Source organism: Zootoca vivipara, chromosome 8 (assembly GCF_963506605.1).
Source record: "Zootoca vivipara chromosome 8, rZooViv1.1, whole genome shotgun sequence".
Classification (NCBI taxonomy): Eukaryota; Metazoa; Chordata; class Lepidosauria; order Squamata; family Lacertidae; genus Zootoca; species Zootoca vivipara.
The window spans coordinates 17720230-17738069 of NC_083283.1; the positions used below are offsets into that span (position 1 = coordinate 17720230).

The 17840-nt window shown below is 43.1% G+C and overlaps 1 protein-coding gene across 1 annotated transcript in view; it reads left to right on the plus strand.

The window, feature by feature from the left end:
- The window catches only part of CSMD3 (CUB and Sushi multiple domains 3), a 584303-nt gene extending 566665 nt beyond the window's left edge, over positions 1-17638 (plus strand). Inside the window, exons 66-71 of the mRNA XM_060277658.1 lie at positions 2270-2335; positions 7017-7175; positions 11312-11424; positions 13992-14079; positions 15662-15797; positions 17340-17638. Coding sequence (XP_060133641.1) covers positions 2270-2335; positions 7017-7175; positions 11312-11424; positions 13992-14079; positions 15662-15797; positions 17340-17499 — 722 coding nt within the window. The 3' untranslated portion in view covers positions 17500-17638. The remainder of the gene's footprint in view (positions 1-2269; positions 2336-7016; positions 7176-11311; positions 11425-13991; positions 14080-15661; positions 15798-17339) is intronic.
- Positions 17639-17840: the final 202 nt, after the last annotated feature.

The following is a 17840-nucleotide window of genomic DNA, read 5'->3' on the forward strand; positions in this document are numbered from 1 at the left end:
TACAGCTTCTTACACATGAAGGGACGTGGGTGGCACTGTGGGTTAAACCACAGAGCCTAGGGCTTGCTGATCAGAAGGTCAGTGGTTCAAATCCCCACGACGGGGTGAGCTCCCGTTGCTCGGTCCCAGCTCATCCCAACCTAGCAGTTCAAAAGCATGTCAAAGTGCAAGTAGATAAATAGGTCCTGCTACAGTGGGAAGGTAAACAGTGTTTCCGTGTGCTGCTCTGGTTCTCCAGAAGTGGCTTTGTCATGCTGGCCACATGACCTGGAAGCTGTATACCAGCTCCCTCGGCCAGTAATGCGAGATGAGCGCCGCAACCTCAGAGTCGGTCATGACTGGACCTATTGGACAAGGATCCCTTTACCTTTACACTTGAATTAAAACTCAGAGGAGGAAAACTTCCCCCTATTGGGTTCTTCATATTAAGGAAGCGTGAAGCGCTTGGAAGGCTGCAGGGCACTGGATTAATGATTAATGGAAAAGAAAGCACACTCACTGCCCATAACCAGCGCACTATGATAAGGTCAGCTAAACTCCACACCATCCAAAATCTTGAAGTACCGGTAATTCAAAAGCACCCTGCAAATGAAGCAGAAGAGCAAATGCCTCTTCCACATGGGAAGGAAACCTTTGAGAAATTTGGGGCACTGGCTTCAGCAGAGCACTCACTGCAATAGGGGTTATTTTGCTATATATGTGGAGCGGGACGTGGGTGGTGCTGTGGTCTAAACCACAGAGCCTAGGGCTTGCCGATCAGAAGGTCAGCGGTTTGAATCCCCACTGGCCACATGACCCGGAAGCTGTCTGCAGACAAACGCCAGTAAAGCGAGATGAGCACCGCTACGCCAGAGTTGTCTATGACTGAACTTAACTGTCAGCGGTCCCTTTACCTTTATATATGCGGGTGCATTGTAGGAATTGGCACCTCTGAGTGCAATTTAAGTAAGTGCAGCTGCCCTTATTTTAAAGTCATGTGAATCGCAGAAACTTCCCCCATTTCATCATGCAATTGATTCTTCCACAAATCCCCACTGGCAGCCCCGTGAATTTCAGCAGGCAAATGTGTAGGCACTTATTGGGATTTGATCCCATACAAGGCCAGAGCTGCAGTCACTGGCGTAGGAAGCCACTCGGGCACCTAGAGCGGCAAACATGATGCACACCTGGGGGCGGGGCGCCGCTACATAGTGCGCATGCGCAGCATTGCTACGTATGATGCATTGCCGCATGCATCACTAGGTACGGTGCATGTGTTGCTATGTGGCGCGCATGCGCAGCATCGCTATGCACAACGCATCAATGCGTCGTACATAGCGACGCTACACATGCACGCTATGTAGCGGGGTGCCGGCGCTGCCGCTCGCGCTGTTCCCGAAAAGATGGAGCTGGGAGCAGCGGGTGGGCGGGAGGTGACACTTCTCACTGCCAGCCTCCAGCCTCCCGGTAAAAAGCCTTGCTCGGTGCGGCGGCGGCTGGCTTGCTCGCTCACCTACTCAGCACACTTTGCTTCTTCCTTCCTGCTGGGTGGAGCTGAGGGGTGGGCCAGGAAGGAAGAAGGAAAGTCCACGCCGGCTGAGCAGGTGAGCGAGCAAGCCAGCCGCCGCCGCACCGAGCGAGGCTTTTTACCGGGCGACGGAGCTCGGCTTGGGAGTCATGGGGGGCAATGTCACCCCCTTCTGGGTGGCACCTGGGGCAGCCCACCCCCAACACACCCCCTTGCTACGCCCCTGGCTGCAGCCAAAGCTTAAATCAACTGTAAACCACTATCAGTGCACGATACTCCTGCAAAAGGAGCTGTGTAAAATGCAATTCTGAGACAAGGTAGGAGGTTTCCAAAGTAGTTTTTAGCAACTTCATAACAATGCAATTCATATTTAGGGAAAGACATGACGATCAGTTAAAATACTGGGTTGCTTTTGTAAAGCACATACAGCCTACGCTATATTTGGACTGAAATCTATGGATGTAATCTTGATTCATAGAACCCATGGGAATTGTGATAGAACCCTGAATGTACTAAAACATGGCAGTCTGCATCTGTGTTGCAAGATGGTGTCAGTTGAACTGAGCTCCCACCAGATTTGTCTTTTGGATTTATGTTGGTTTCAAATATAGATACGTGAGAAATGTCTTGCCTCATTGCTTATTTGCAATTTAATGACATTGGTATTTCATATTTGATATATTTGTGTCTAATTCTACATTTAATGTATCATAACCAGCATAGATGTAACAATAACTTATTTTGTATTACTTATATCAACAGCTGGTTCAAAAATATTGGTGAAAGATCCTAGGCCAGCTTTGGGAACACCAAGTCCTAAATTAAATGGTGAGTAACTTACTTACTTACTTACTTACTTACATTATTATTATTATTATTATTATTATTATTATTATTATTATTATTATTTAAAAAAAACCCTTACTGACTAGGCAGTTCAGAAACAGAACAGAAAAGATTTGCACAACATATTAGGATTGCAGCCTGAGAGGATATTAGCCTGCTGTTGATATTTCATTGCCGAACAAGCATGAGACAAAAACATGAGATATTTTGTCAAAAAGGAATGATGCAGTGTTGGAATAATTCTGTTTTTGCTCTTCACATAAATGGCAGCCTCCCAGTTTAGTAGGATGTGTTCAGCTACCATTCATCTATCTTTTCCAAGATGTGATGTTGCATGGGTTGCAAAGTCATTTCTCAGCTGCCTCAAAATAACAGTGCTGTTCAGAACTGATATACATAGGTTCTGTTGATAGCAGAACTCGTACTACTTTCAAACTATTCCATTGACAAATCAGCAGTTGAATTTGTCCATACTATGTTTCAATATCTCACTGCCGCAGTCTCTACATTAAGGAGAGGGAAGGTGGTACTGTATTTTGGAAGAATCAGACTTACTGTCTCCACCCGCCTCCCCCACCCCCCACTTCAATCCATTCAGATGTTACTGCATTAAACCTAAATTCAGATAAAAAGTCTCCTTGTTTCTTCCTTTTGGGAAAACAGCCTCATTATCCACTGTTGTCAAATGTGATCCTGCAATACATGTTTGCAAACTTTAGTAGTGTTGAAGGCAATTAAGTTAAGGAATAAAATTCGCTCCTCTATTTCAGGGTTTTTCCATATGTGCATTTTTGCAAATTTCTAGGACATGATGTATGCTTTCTCGGTATAGTAAAAAAAAAACATAAGGAAAATGTATATAGCATATGGATTATAAAGACAATTTTTGAAGCTTTATTGAACTACTGCTAAAAGCTTTCAGTAAAAGGGAACATTAGAAGAATGAATCAGTGATGGCAGTTCCTGTAAACCCCCTTCCAGCCCAGCTGTGTCCTTACCTGCCCAACACCTGATGTCATGTATGATGCCAGATGAAGAGCAGGTCACCATGGGTTTGACCAAAATGGTATTGCAGGCCAAATGTGGAGGGGTAACAGGCCTAATTAGAGAAGCTTGCCTGGTGCTTTTATTATGTGTCTTTAGGCACCAGGTGAAAATGCAGTCATACCTTGGTTTTCGAACAGCTTAGTTCTCAAACGTTTTGGCTCCTGAATGCTGCAAGGCCATATTCTGGAAACATCTGATGTGCCATAGTTGTTTGGTTATGTTGTACGAATGCCTCTTTATTTCACTTACGATTTCCTCACCTTTCTGCCATTCCGAAGAGCCCCCAGCCCCTCCCACAGAATGCCTCCCTCTGAGGAAGGACTGCTTGACCTTTGTCAAAGGTTAAGGGTTCCTTCCTTAGAGGGAGCATTCTGGATTTCATTGCAGATTTTTAAAGCCCAAATCAACTAAAATTGGATATACATACTTAAAAATGAAATGAAGTACCCTCATTGCAGTGGAACATAAAATATGGAACATTGTTTTACTGGATCTCTAGATTTTTATTTTTCTTATTCTGCAGTTATTGGTGTGCCCCGAATGATTTTTTAATGCTTCTTCCACATCTTCAAATCCAAGTGTGAGGTTATATTCTTCTGTTGAAATTTAAAATCCTACCTTAGTGAAACAAGTGAATCCATTGATTCTGCTTTGCATTAGAGCTTAGTTCAACATTCTGCACCTCCATCTATAATAATCAACACTCATTTATTCCAAAAAGATTCCTTGGTAAGTTTTAAGACTGTGAGAAATGACTAGAATGCACTTTAAAAAGCCTTACCTAAGGAACATTTGTGTGTGGTATACCCCAAAGAGTAAGTTAAAAACCATTATGAAGTTTTAACTCTATTCTAAGTGGTCCTAAATAATTCACATACTTTAAATACAGCAAAGTTGCACACCTATGGGCACCTAGAGTGCTTGGAATAAGTTGCACTGAAGCAGGTTGAAGCAAGGGAACCTAGGCCAGAAAGCATACATATTGTTATGAGTTGGGTTGGTGGTGGTGCTAGGCTGTATGCTTGAGCACCTTCTAATACCTGGATGCAGCACAGATTCAACTCCTGGAACAGCCAGGCTAGCTTCCTGGTGAGGTAATGGTCCTCTAAGTATGGGCCATTAAAGTAACAAAGGAAGTGGCTCTGCGCCAGACAGAAAATGGATGCCGTCATCGTCGTCCCCTTTGAACTTGCTGGTAGTCAGAAAGACAAAGGCAGAGTTGGGAGCTCAGTTATGTGAAGCTGGAAGCTGGCAGGCTGAAGGCTGGGTAGCTGGGAGACAGAGCTATTCCTGATTTCTATTCAAAACCCCTACATACCTTGGGGGCTGCTGAAAACCTGTATGTCCTGAGGGAAGACAGAAGATAGGGAACTCACGCCAGGCAGCACATATACAATCAGCTTCCAGTCGGCAGGGGGAAGACTCTGTCTGTTTTTGTTTTGTATAATGTATTTGTTGTCGTGTTTAAATTGTAAACCACATTGTATGCCTTGGCAGGAAGGTGACGTATAAAACCAATGAATAAGTGAGTAAGTATAGGATCACAGCATAACTTGTGTAAAAGTTGAATTCCGCAAGACTTGCTTCAAGGAAAGCAGGAACAGGTTGGGCTGCACCTGGTTTAGAAAAGTAGCATTTAAGTTTTAAAATACAGGATCATAAGCTCAGTTGGTTAGAGCATGTTGCTGTTAAGACAAAGCTTGGAGGTTCGATCCCCATCTAAAGGCAAATGTAGTATAAACACTGACAACTGGGAAACACTGGCCTGCGAGCACTCCAGTTGGAGAACAGCCTTTACCAAAGGTGTCGTGGGCTTTGAAGAAACTCGATCTCAGGACGCAAGAGAGAAACGTGCTAAGAGGAAGGCATGCTTGGCAAATCCACACGGTGATCAACTTCCGCCTGGAAACCAATGTCCCCACTGTGGAAGGACGTGTGGATCCAGAATTGGCTTCCACAGTCACGTACGGACCTATTGTTAAAACCGTGCTTATGGAAGACAATCTTACTCGGCTATGAGTGATCGCCAAAGAAGAAGGGACACCTGCATATTTCTGCATTGTAGGGAGTTGGACTACATGATCCTCAGTGTCCCTTCCCAAGTAATGAGCTAGCACTGAGATCTGGATGTTATATGAGATTATGAAATAAGCTCCATCAGCTAAGGATTGCTTCAGTCCACATTTCATTGCAGACCTACCCTGTTCAGACTTCCTGAGCTATGCATGAACTGAAACACTTCTCCAAATTTTGCAGTGCTATTCTCCAACCCACAAATGAGTGCATAAAAATGTGTATATTACAGGAACGTTATGTGTAACAATGCATATATTAGTGAAAATAACATCGTATATAGGGAAGTTGCTTGTAAAACGTAGCATAGCTGCCAAGTTATCCCTTTTTAAAAGGGATTTTCCCTTATGCTGAATAGGCTTCCTCGCGAGAAAAGGGAAAACTTGGCAGCTATGAAACGTAGGAGAAATTTGTGGGACAAACTGGACATGGAGGAAGGGGTCAGTTTTCTTCATTTGCATAAATAACCCCATGGTCTTGGGATAAGCCAACAGGCGCAAAGTCAGCCAAGACTGTTGCTATGGCAACATCCCACTGCCATCTATATAAGTGATCAAGGAGGACTTTAAAAAAATGAATCACAAACTCATGTTAGACTGGAAAAAGGAGAAACTGAAATCGACATGTTTAGCAACCCGACCACGAGTTTACTACTCACTCAATCTTCCAAAAATGTATGTTATTTAAAGGTATAGCATCATATGTATACTCATTCATGTTGTTTTTTGTAATACATGTAAAGGGAAATCAGTTAAGCAGTCGATGTGGCTACTGATCAATGATCAATGTGGTATATAGTATGTACTTTCAGGTGAGACATAAATGCTCAGAATATCTCTGTGGATGGTGGACATATGGAATCACATGGAATGATATTTTGGCTTCTAAAAGTTCTCCTTTAATTTCTTCCCACATGTTAATAATTTGTGGATATGGTAATTAATTGAGAAACAATGCTCTCTTTTCTTTATGGTTTCTGTGAAGTCCCACATATGACCTGAGCATGCACATGCCACAACTTTTGCACCCTACAAGGACAGGGGTGCCTCTGCACCTCCATTTGGTAATGGGATTTCCCACTGTTTAAGGACTGGAGTATGTACAAACTACCCAGAGCAAATTTTGGGTAGGGGCACTGCTGGGGAGAGGAATGATTTCTGATGAATAGATTCTGTTAGTAGAATGGCACCTGCTGGATTTCATCCTCTCTATATAATTCGTCTACATGCAGGCATAAAAAGTTGGTTAAAATCTTGTCTTTGGACTGCATCATTTCAATGTGCATGTAACATTTATTATTAGAGTTTTCCATTAGGACAGGTGCAGTTAAGGCTAGCTCACAGATGCTTTCTCAAGCACCATTGCTGTGCATTAGGTATATATGGGCTAGGTTCTGTGATGATCATAAATATAATTTCCAATAACAAAAAAAATAAAAATTGAAGAGGCGAGATAATGAGCATCTATTCTCATTTTAACCTGAGTCATTGCAACCCAAATATGGCTATGTTCATTAACGTTTTGGATGTTTTCCCCGCTGCAGTTCCTGACGATGTGTTTGCTCAGAATTATATATGGAAAGGCTCCTACAATTACAAAGGCAAAAAGCAACCCATGACCTTGACAGTTACAAATTTCAATGCAACGTCAGGAAGAGTGAACGCGACACTCACCAACAGCAACATGGAGCTGCTACTTTCAGGTAAGGTAATGGAAATAGCAATGGCCTCATTATTTCTCAATCCAGTCCCCCCCCCCCCTGCAAACTTAGTGAAGCTTACTTCTGAGTAGGCGCATACAGGAGTTCGCTATCAAGTATGGCTGAACTGTACCCAGTATTTTTTAAAACATAATAATAATAATAATAATAATAATAATAATAATAATAATAATAATAGTTTATTATTTATACCCCGCCCATCTGGCCGGGTTCCCCCAGCCACTCTGGGCGGCTTCCAACAAAACAGAAATTCTAAAATACAGAAATCCATCAAACATTAAAAGCTTCCCTAAACAGGGCTGCCTTGAGCTGCCTTCTAAAGGTCTGGAAATTGTTGTTCTCTTTGACCTCTAGTGGGAGGGCATTCCACAGGGTGGGTGCCACTACCGAGAAGGCCCTCTGCCTGGTTCCCTGTAACTTGGCTTCTCGTAGTGAGGGAACCGCCAGAAGGCCCTCGGAGCTGGACCTCAGTGTCCGGGCAGAACGATGGGGGTGGAGACGCTCCTTCAGGTATACCGGAACGAGGCCGTTTAGGGCTTTAAAGGTCAACACCAATAACAATAAATAAAAAACATGTCCTTTATGGAGTGATATAGAGGAAGAGAGACAATTATGTTAGTCAATGAGTTGCTTCAGATTATATTTTGGTTTTTTGCAAAGATAATATAACACACAGCAGTTCTAGTCACATGGAAGTTAGGATGGCCTGAATTGGCTCTACCTTGATCATGGAGATCCTCTTGCGGGACACATCCCTGTCCATTGGATGTTAGTAGGGACTGAGCCATTATTGGGGCAAACTCTGCCCTGTGGAACTCCATGCCAGTAGCATTTCAGCAAGAACTGCCCCACCTTCATTCAGATGTATTCTGAAAACTGCATTGTTTGCTTTAAAAAAAATGAGCTATATTTTTATCGACACTTTCTTAATTTTATTACGGTATTTGTATGTTGTATGTACCACCCAGACATACTTTTATGAAGCACAGTCTATAAACATTTCAGTCAATCAATAAATCGTGTCCTCCTCCCAGAGAGCACACATTGGGGTGAGATCATCAAGACTGACGTCACTGCTGTTGTGGGTGGGAGCGATTGGATAGCCACAACAACCCGATTGTTGTCCCTCAGTTGCTGGGGTAATTCTGGCCAATGGGATTATTTCATGCATTAACCAAGGGACCTTTATATACCGCTGTGCGTTGCGTTGAGTTTCCTCTTAGCGCCTCATGCATCGGATCACACTCCCACCCTCCCTATATTTAGGGTTCATTATGACCTTGCTATGCCCTCATAGGTCGTCTGTTTGGGACAGGGGCCTGGTAGGAATTTTCCCATTTGGCTGATTGGCTGGTGCCACTTGGGTTTCACCTGACGCGTTGCAAATCATCACTACTTTGTAAGGTTTTGGTGGTGGTTAGGCATTGGTTCAATGTGGAGGGGAGGGGAGGTTGTCACACCTGCCCCTTCAATGCTCAAAAGGTATTCCGTTAAAGGAATCCAGGGGCTCACCTTGCTTTTGTCCGATCCCTTTCCAGGGGTTAGGGCCATGCCAGAGCCCCTGGGAGCATTTGGGGTGAGCTTGAGTCTGAACCTGGTCCAATGCTCCCCCAGGATGTTTTCCCTTACTGACCTCTGCCAGAGTCCAGTCGTCAGTGCTGCCCTGCCAAGTCAGGTGCAGCTATTCAGGAACCAATGCCTAAGCAAACGACTCATGATCTGCAATCAATAAAGTTGTTGCCAAAATTATGTCAATAACCTTAAACTAAATTCTGTGTCAATTGTGTCTTTATTTATTGAGAGAGGTCTTGGGATCTTAACACGCAAATATGCTTGCACATAGGTTTTTTACTACGCAGGCATCTCTGCCAATCCAGTGCTATGCAGGTTGTAAGGTTTGTGCTAGCGGTGCTGTCCCGCTCCCCCGCTCTTATGTGTGGAGAATGACAGAATAGGGCTGATATTAATGTAAATGTGCAGGGAGCAACAGTGGCTGGCTCCTTATAAGAGTCCATTTACTCCTAGCCATCCTTGCTAGCGTCTGCAGTAGCGCTCCATCATAATTTGCCAGGCAAAGTAATCCAAGGAATTTATCAGAGAAGATAATTCATTCATCATGCTAAAACCTGTCAGTTTAACTTCATCTTTTAATATTTTCCTGAGCCCAGTAATTCTTTGGCAGCGAAAGGAGACAGCTGGCAATAGCTGGGTGTGTGCTGCCTCTTGGCTGATCAGGCTTAGACACGGATAATAATTTAAACCATCGGAACACAATGTAGACTTAAGGCCTGACCAACTTTTCACATTGATTTCAGTGGGACATAAAATGTACCTTAACTTAATCTGGATCCAGCCCAGAGTGTATTCTCTGTCACTCCATTGCCCAAACGTCTGCTAGCCTTTGGATAATAGAGCCAAGGGAAAGAGCAGCGAGGAAAGGGGGAATCAGGGCAGGATTGTCCCCGGTTTCTGCCCAGACCTCAATGATAGAGGCTATTTCTTGAGATTAAGGAAGAGGTCTTTACTGAGGCAGAGAACAGATGGTGAGTGTACAAATGGTCATAGCATAGGGGAGAAGCTGTCTGCTCCCAGAGATGGGAGTGCTGCTGGTGTCTAGGCTGTGCACGTCCCCCACTACTAGCAATGAGCTGATGCCCTCTCCAGATTCCCTTGCCGTGTTGCATGCCAAGGCACCCGAGCCACAAAGTTCCCAGGAGAACAATAAATCACACTGATACGGAGTATTTTGGTTTATGGGTTCAAATAGACCACAACTTTATTGGTTACAGGTGGGAGCGGTTTGGCTTTGGCATTGGGGTGAAGCCAGTCTATACTCTTGCCCGCCTGCAGGGAGTCCACAGAAGGGTAAACCACCTATAAGGGGTACCCTATAACTTACATCAGATAGTGGCACCACCCCAAAGGGTCCCTGTAGGGGCTGTGACATGGCCCTAAACCAATTAAGGCCTGGGGGCTGGATCCGACCCAATCGCCTTCTATATTCAACCCGCGGACGGTCCAGGAATCAGCATGTTATTACATGAGTAGAATGTGTGCTTTTATTTAAAATGCATCTCTGGGTTATTTGTGGGGCATAGGAATTCGTTCATGTTTTTCCTTCAAAATATAGCCTGCCCCCCCCACAAGGTCTGAGGGATAGTGGACCAGCCCCCTGCTGAAAAAGTTTGCTGACTGCTGCCTAGCCCATGCCCATGCCCAGGCTTTGGACCCTGGATCCCTTTAACAGGATACCCTTATTGAGGAGGGGCAGGCGAAGACAACAATCTCCCCTCCAACCAAATGAAGGCTTACCCAATGCCTAACCTCACAAAAGTTGTGACAATTGCTACTAGGCAAGCGAAAACTAAACAGCCGGTGCCAATTTGCCAAGTGGAAAAAATCCTACCCGGTCCCAACAACATGGCGACCAACAACTGCCACAGCAAGGTCATATCAGAGCAAAGCATGAGAAGAGGGTGGGTGGATAGGGGGATCGACAAAGAGGCAAGGAAGAGGGAGCTGGCCGGCTACACTGAGATTAAATGGCCCGTGGCCACACCCAACCTGGCAGCAGATTGGCTGGGGCTGTCCCCAGCACAGATGACGCAGCCAGGGAGGCAGCATACCTCCCCCTATGCCGGAAAACTGTTGAGGTTTGGCTGACTGGCTGCAACACCATACACCAGATAAAAGGTGAACAGACTTCTTTTCCCTGGCAAGAAAGAGGGGAGCCATATCCTGAGAGGGGGAAGTGAACACCTACGGCCTCAGTTTCCTAATATCAGCCCCCTCCCCCACCGCCATCCTGTTCCTCGCTGTCATCTTCCTCTTCTGTCTGTTTCAGCCTGCTGCTCCTCTCCTGAGCCTGGCAATGCCTCGGGACTCATGAGAGGGATGAATAAGTGGCCAATATCTCACACTGCTAATCTGAATGTATAATTATTCTAACAGATATTTTTTTTCTAGTCCATTGTTAACTATCTGAGCAAAATGTAAATCGTTGACCTTCACATCTTGCCTGTGTGATTGTAAGGACTTCCTGTGGGAAACTTGAGGGTATTTCTTTTAGCTCAAATTACTTACAAGTGGCACAGATCAACTACTTTTATATTTTACAGGGGTGTATAAAAGCCAAGAAGCCCGTTTAATGCTCCATATATATCTCATTAAAGCACCACCCCATACTTCTGTGAACAAACTGGAGGAGGAAAAATGGGCTATGGATGGCTTTGTGAGTATAGTTCCAGCAAAATCCAATACTTTCTTAATAGGAAATGATGGCTTGTGCATGAGACCAGAAAAAAAAGACATTTTAGAAATGAAAGTTTAATTAGCAATGCTGAAAAATGGGATCATGCAGACGGATGCTGACAGGGCAAGAACAAACGTTGGTGCTAGAATGTAGTGGCATTCGGAAAGGTCTGGGGGGAAATGCCACTGACTGGTTTCAAAGGTAGAATTATTCTTAAATAGTACTTACAGTTTGAGCAGGCACTTGTTAATTTCTTTGAAAAACACGTCTGCATCAACACTTTATTGTAAGAGCATGAGATGCTTTCCTGTTCATTTGTTTTGCATTTTTACACCGAAAGTAAGCTGCTTTATCCATAGCAGCCCAATGGAGTAAGTGGTTTGTAGGAATACAGAACGATCCTATTGCCTGGAACTTACCTTCAGGAAGGGCATAAGCACAACCCAGAATTAGGCAGTGTGTTGCATGGGAGCCATGGGCCAGAAGCAGCCATAGCATCACAGTCTGTGGTGGCAGAAGATGCCAAAAGTGTTGTATTGAGTGCGGTGATACTTCATGGGACCCTTGAGCAAGCTGCCTTATATCAAGTCAGATCATTGGTCCATTTACCTCAGTATTGGCATCACTAACTGGCAGTGATTCTCCAGATGTTGGGAGCACAAATTGTTCCTTTTACAATCGGTGAAATATATTCTATCTATAAGGACAAAACCTAGATTTGTTACAATGGCAACACTCAGTATGGACAGCAAGCAAAAACCTGCATCTTCTAGTTTTTTTCCAATCTGAAATCAACATGGCTGCATTTCTAGGTATACATTAGCACAGGAAAATTCATAGGTGTGTTTTTTTAGCAGCAGTGTAGCTAAGCAAAGCAAAGGTGTGATATCATGATTTTCCTGCCCCTATTCTAGTAGGGGTGAGGACCCAAAACAATGGATTCATGTTAAACAAAAAGGGGGGATTCCAACTAAATGTTGGGAAGAACTTTCTGACAGTAAGAGCTGTTCAACAGTGGAACAGACTCCCTCATACTGGAGCTTCTGACATCTTTTTATATTATGGGGGGGGGAGACAATTTGGACTGCAGTAGTGGCACTGGGACAGAGAGGCTCTATACATTTGCACCTGTGCTGATTCCCCAACTTTAATCTTTGGTAAATGGAATCAGTTCTTCCCTATCAATTATGGGGAACATAATTGTGGCCCTCCAGATGTTGTTGGACTCCATGAGACCCAGCCAGTATGGCCAATGGCCAAGGCTTAGGAGAGTTCAGCTATATCTGGTGGGCCACACATTGCCCACCCCTGCTTTAAGGAATGGCCTGGGGGGGGGGGGCTTTAAAAAACAGATCACATGAAGACATCAGTGAGCAGCTGTCACTTCCAGCTCTAGCAGTGTACAGTGTACATTGAATGTGATTGTTTAGCTGCTGCTGTGCACTGCATGGGCCAGAATCAGCAATAGCATCACTGGAGTCTCCTTCTTTGGAGGTCTTTAAGCAGAGGCTTGACAGCCATCTGTCAGGAATGCTTTGATGGTGTTTCCTGCTTGGCAGGGGGTTGGATTGGATGGCCCTTGTGGTCTCTTCCAACTCTATGATTCTATGCTCTGTGCACACTGGATTGCAATGGATGCAAAAGCCAATGATGGCTTATAAAGGAGGCATGCTGAAGTCCAACCTAAGTCTGCTGCTCTAACTGGTGCAAAAGTCATTGCCCATGGCAGTTATGCACCACCAGGTGCTTGTCCATCATTGAGCACCTGTTGACACCTACTTAAATCCCTTTCAGTACAGTGGTACCTCGGTTTATGAACACAATTGGTTCCGGAAGTCTGTTCATAAACTGAAGCGAACTTTCCCATTGAAAGTAATGGGAAGTGGATTAATTTGTTCCAGACAGGTCCATGGAGTACTCAACCTGAAGCGTACTTAAACCGAAGCATGGGTGTAATTGGTTCCGGAAGTCTGTTCATAAACTGAAGCGTTCATAAACTGAAGCGAACTTTCCCATTGAAAGTAATGGAAAGTGAATTAATCCGTTCCAGATGGGTCCGCGGCGTTCGTAAACCGAAAATTCGTAAACCGAGGTGTTCATAAACCGAGGTTCCACTGTAATAAATGTGCACTAGGTGTTTTGAAAGATAAACATGTGTGTCTCTCTCTGTATACTAAAATCAATTTTAGATAACATATCGACTAGGTTTTTTTTGGGGGGGGGCTTCAGATATTTTATTTATAACTTGTTGGTGGTAGTTCTTTGTGACAAATGTACATAGCAACCATAGTGAAATAAATATTTTCCCTAGTCTCTTTTACTGATAGTAATCTCAGATTTTAATAAAATAACAATACATTTGAAGGCAATTCAGACACAAAGATTTATAACGGCCCACATATTCTCTTAGCTCAACTACTTCCTGCCTGGAAAATCTATTTCCAAGGAGCTGAATGGTTTAAGTGCCCAAACCTAATCTCCTTCTTAATGTTTAACCAATGTATGCATATCCACTTTACTTCTCTTCTTTTTAAAAATCCCTTTAGGTTTCCGCCGAGCCTGATGGTGCTACCTATGTTTTTCAAGGATTTATCCAGGGTAAAGATTATGGGCAATTTGGACTTCAAAGACTAGGTAACCAGTATGCATTTATATTGTGACTCTTTAAAACCTGGGCAATCATTTGGGATTCATGTGTGAAATGAGGAGCGGGACCTCAGGTTTCATGGATCAATTGGCTCTGTGTGCATAAAGCTGCATGATTGAGAACCCCATATAACTCCATATCCCCTGATTTCAGGGTGAGAATGTGCATGTCTGCATTTACATGTTTGTAGATTCTATGCACACGTAGCCTATCAACATGTGGAGTCTGGTGGTGGTGGGGAATGGTGACAGGATCCTGGTCTCCCCTTTGCACATCGACTACATAGGGATTCCGAATGACTGAATATGGCTCTAGTTCTCTTGTCCTCAATAAAAAATGATTGCATCTGCTGGAGTGCTGAAATATGACTTTAAATTACCTGCATTCTAAATATAGCTAATACTGGGTATGTCTACAGTCACCTTAGCCACAGGAAGCTTGGACTATGCTGATTTGAACTGCTGCCAACCTCTGGTGTGTACATGTGCTGATTTTAGTCCTGGGCACACCATCTTTACAAATCGTTCTGATTTTGGTTAGAGATAGCATGCCAACAGAAGCCAAATACTAGATAAGGGTGGTTCACAATGGGCTATGGACAGCTAAAGTAAAGAAACTGTTCCCCACACGGGTGACACAATTTGATGCTTCTGCGCATGTGCAAAAAGCGATTTAGTGTTTCTGTGCATGTGCGCGCGCTGAACCCAGAAGTAACCCTGGGACTTCTGGGTTCGATGCATCCACAACCTGAAAAGAAGCAACCCGCAGCGGATGTAACATGAGGTATGACTGTATATCATTAAATGTTTCCCCTTTGGGGGCAGTAGAATTCCGTTTAGCCCAACCTGTGCAGTTTTACAAGAGGAATTAGTTGCTGTAATCCCTTTTAAGTAGCTTGGTCACTTTCTACTATGATAATCTTATCTGGAGGCGAAAATATGTTCTTATAGTTCCTAGGGACGATCAATTTCTCATTTTTATTGTTAATATAAAGGGGGCGAATAACTTCTCAAATGTAAGCTGAGGCAATTTATTTAGTCTTGTAAATATTAAAGAACCGGGTTGGACAGTTCTCTATCCTAAATATATTTCTACACCAGCTTGTTTGTATCTGATCTGACCTTAAAAAAAGGAGGAAAAACAGTGAAAGCAGACATTCCTTACCCACTAGCAAGTTACTGTAAGGAGCCCATGTAATAAGGACAGTTATTTCTTTCACATTGTTGGGAAGAGGAACATTACTGTATGTTTACAGCAGAAACTGGTGTTTATGCCTAGCAACATTTCATGTGCTGTTGTAATAATAATAATAATAATAATAATAATAATAATAATAATAATTTGTATCCCGCTCTCCCCTGCCAGAGCTGGGCTCAGAGCAGCTAACATCATATTAATATCACAATATGGGATCTTCAGGATGTTGTTATTAGCAGACCGTAGTTGTAGAACTCATGACCATCAATTTCTCTAGTTTTTACTGTTTTACTCCATGGTAGAGTGATTTTTTGGAATGCGAAGCATGCCAGTGGATAACAGAAATAATTGTGCCTCTGTGTTTTCTTCAAGGACTCAACATGTCTGAAGGTTCAAATTCGTCAAATCAACCACATGGTACAAACAGCAGTTCAGTGGCTATTGCTATTCTTGTGCCTTTCTTTGCCCTTATATTAGCAGGATTTGGGTTTTACCTTTATAAACAAAGGTGAGTATGAATGTAAACTCTCTCTCTTTGTATGTGCGTTTGCTGCATGGAGTTTAGAGCTGGGAGTTTAAGGCAGATTCCACTATGTAGGTCTCAGTGCTTACCTGGAAGAAGGGAAGGTGAGCAAGAGATGTGTTAATAGGGCAATTCCACTCTACATGCTTTTAGTTTAATGGTCCTATGCTGGGCATTCATTATATCTTCTTCCCATTTCAGGACTTGCCACCAGTCTACTGTTCTCTAACACATACCAATGGGAAGAGGAAAATGCTGGCCCCCCCTTTAGCTGTTGAGCATATCTTAGCATCAGTAAATGCTTCCTGATGTCCTTTCTTGTAACTTGAAGCCATTGGTCCAAGTCCTACCTCCCGGAGCAGGAGAAAACAAGCTTGCTCCATCTTCCATCGAACAGCCCTTTAGATATCTCCTCCCAGTTTCCTGTTATTCAGGCTAAACAAACCCAACTCCCTCAACTGTTCCTCATACGACACACATTCCAGCTTGTCGATATCATTAAATTGTGGTGCCTGGAATTGGACATAGTACTAGCCTGACCAAGAGCGGTTCTACAGTATTACGTTCCTTGATTGTGACACACTGTATCACCATTGACTCATTTTAAGCTTGTAGTCTACTAAGATACTCTACATCCACAGCATTCCCCACCAAGCTTGTAACACTTGTTAAAAAAAAGAAATGAGATTCATCTGGCATGCCTTGTTCTTGAGAAACCCATGCTGGGTCTTAGTAATTACAGCATCCTTTCCTAAAATGCTCAAAGACCGACTGTTCAGTTATCTGTTCTAGGGCCCTTAATGGTATCGACAACACAAATCTTTGTGATGAGACCCAGTTTCAAAACCTTAGTATTCCTACCCAAGCAGATGAAAAAGGCCTTGAAGAAATCAAAGGCAGTAGCAATATTTGCCCTGGATGGCTCTGGCCCATCTTAACTATTATCATTAAATTGAATTATTTACTGCCTGTAGACCCCATTATTCTATTCAAGATAAATTAAGAGCTCTCTTGAAAAACATTCAGTCTAGTGCATGCATATACTAACCTCATTTAAGAACTGTCAGGGGTGCTTGATAGGCAAGGTTATTGTCTTACATTATACCTTTACTTGCTCTATTTAAATTGTTGTTGTAAATTATTCTCTCGAAGAGAGGAACAAGGTTATTCAAATTTCTCGGCAACTCAGGACAGAGCAATAAAAAAGGGATGCTGTGTACTTCACATATTGCCTATATTTTGCTTTTGACATTTACAGTATTGTGGCTCATATTTCTTGTATAATTTATCTTACATCCCTCATAGTTTACCAGCTTGTAAGTGCTTAGAAAAGTCCTATGCCCGTTATATTTTATTATGGAGAGATGTTCCACAGTTGTCATTGGCAATTTATTCATTATCAAGTTATGCTGACAATTGTAGACTTCTTTCAGGCATCCAGTCTGTTGCCCTCTATTGAATTTACACCTTGCCTCGGAAAAAAGCAAGTTTTAAATTCTTTCTTTTTTTGTCTGCCTTCCTTAACAGAACTGCGCCTAAAACCCAGTATACAGGATGCTCTGTACATGAAAATAACAATGGGCAAGCTGCTTTTGAAAACCCCATGTATGACACGAATGCAAAGTCCGTCGAGGGGAAGGCTGTACGATTCGATCCCAACTTGAACACAGTCTGCACAATGGTATAACATTGCGACGGCTTGACTTCAGAGATGTGAGAATTGAAACACAGCACCACAGTGCACACATCGTTCACTGGTGTAAAACAAAAACAAAAATGAAATTAAAGCACACTTTTCAGGATTTCCGGGGTCACCTTCTCCTGAGGACGAGACAGAGAGACAAGAGAGGATTTCTTTTCTCTTTTTTTCCCCTTTTCTTTTTCCTTTCATAAACTGGAAAAAAACAACACTATATTGACTTCATGGTTACCGTGGAGTGTTTTACAGAAAATGTGCTGCACTCTATGAGTGCTTACTCACAGTTTATTTGCTTTTTTTTTAAAAAAGGAGATTATTCTAAAAGAAAA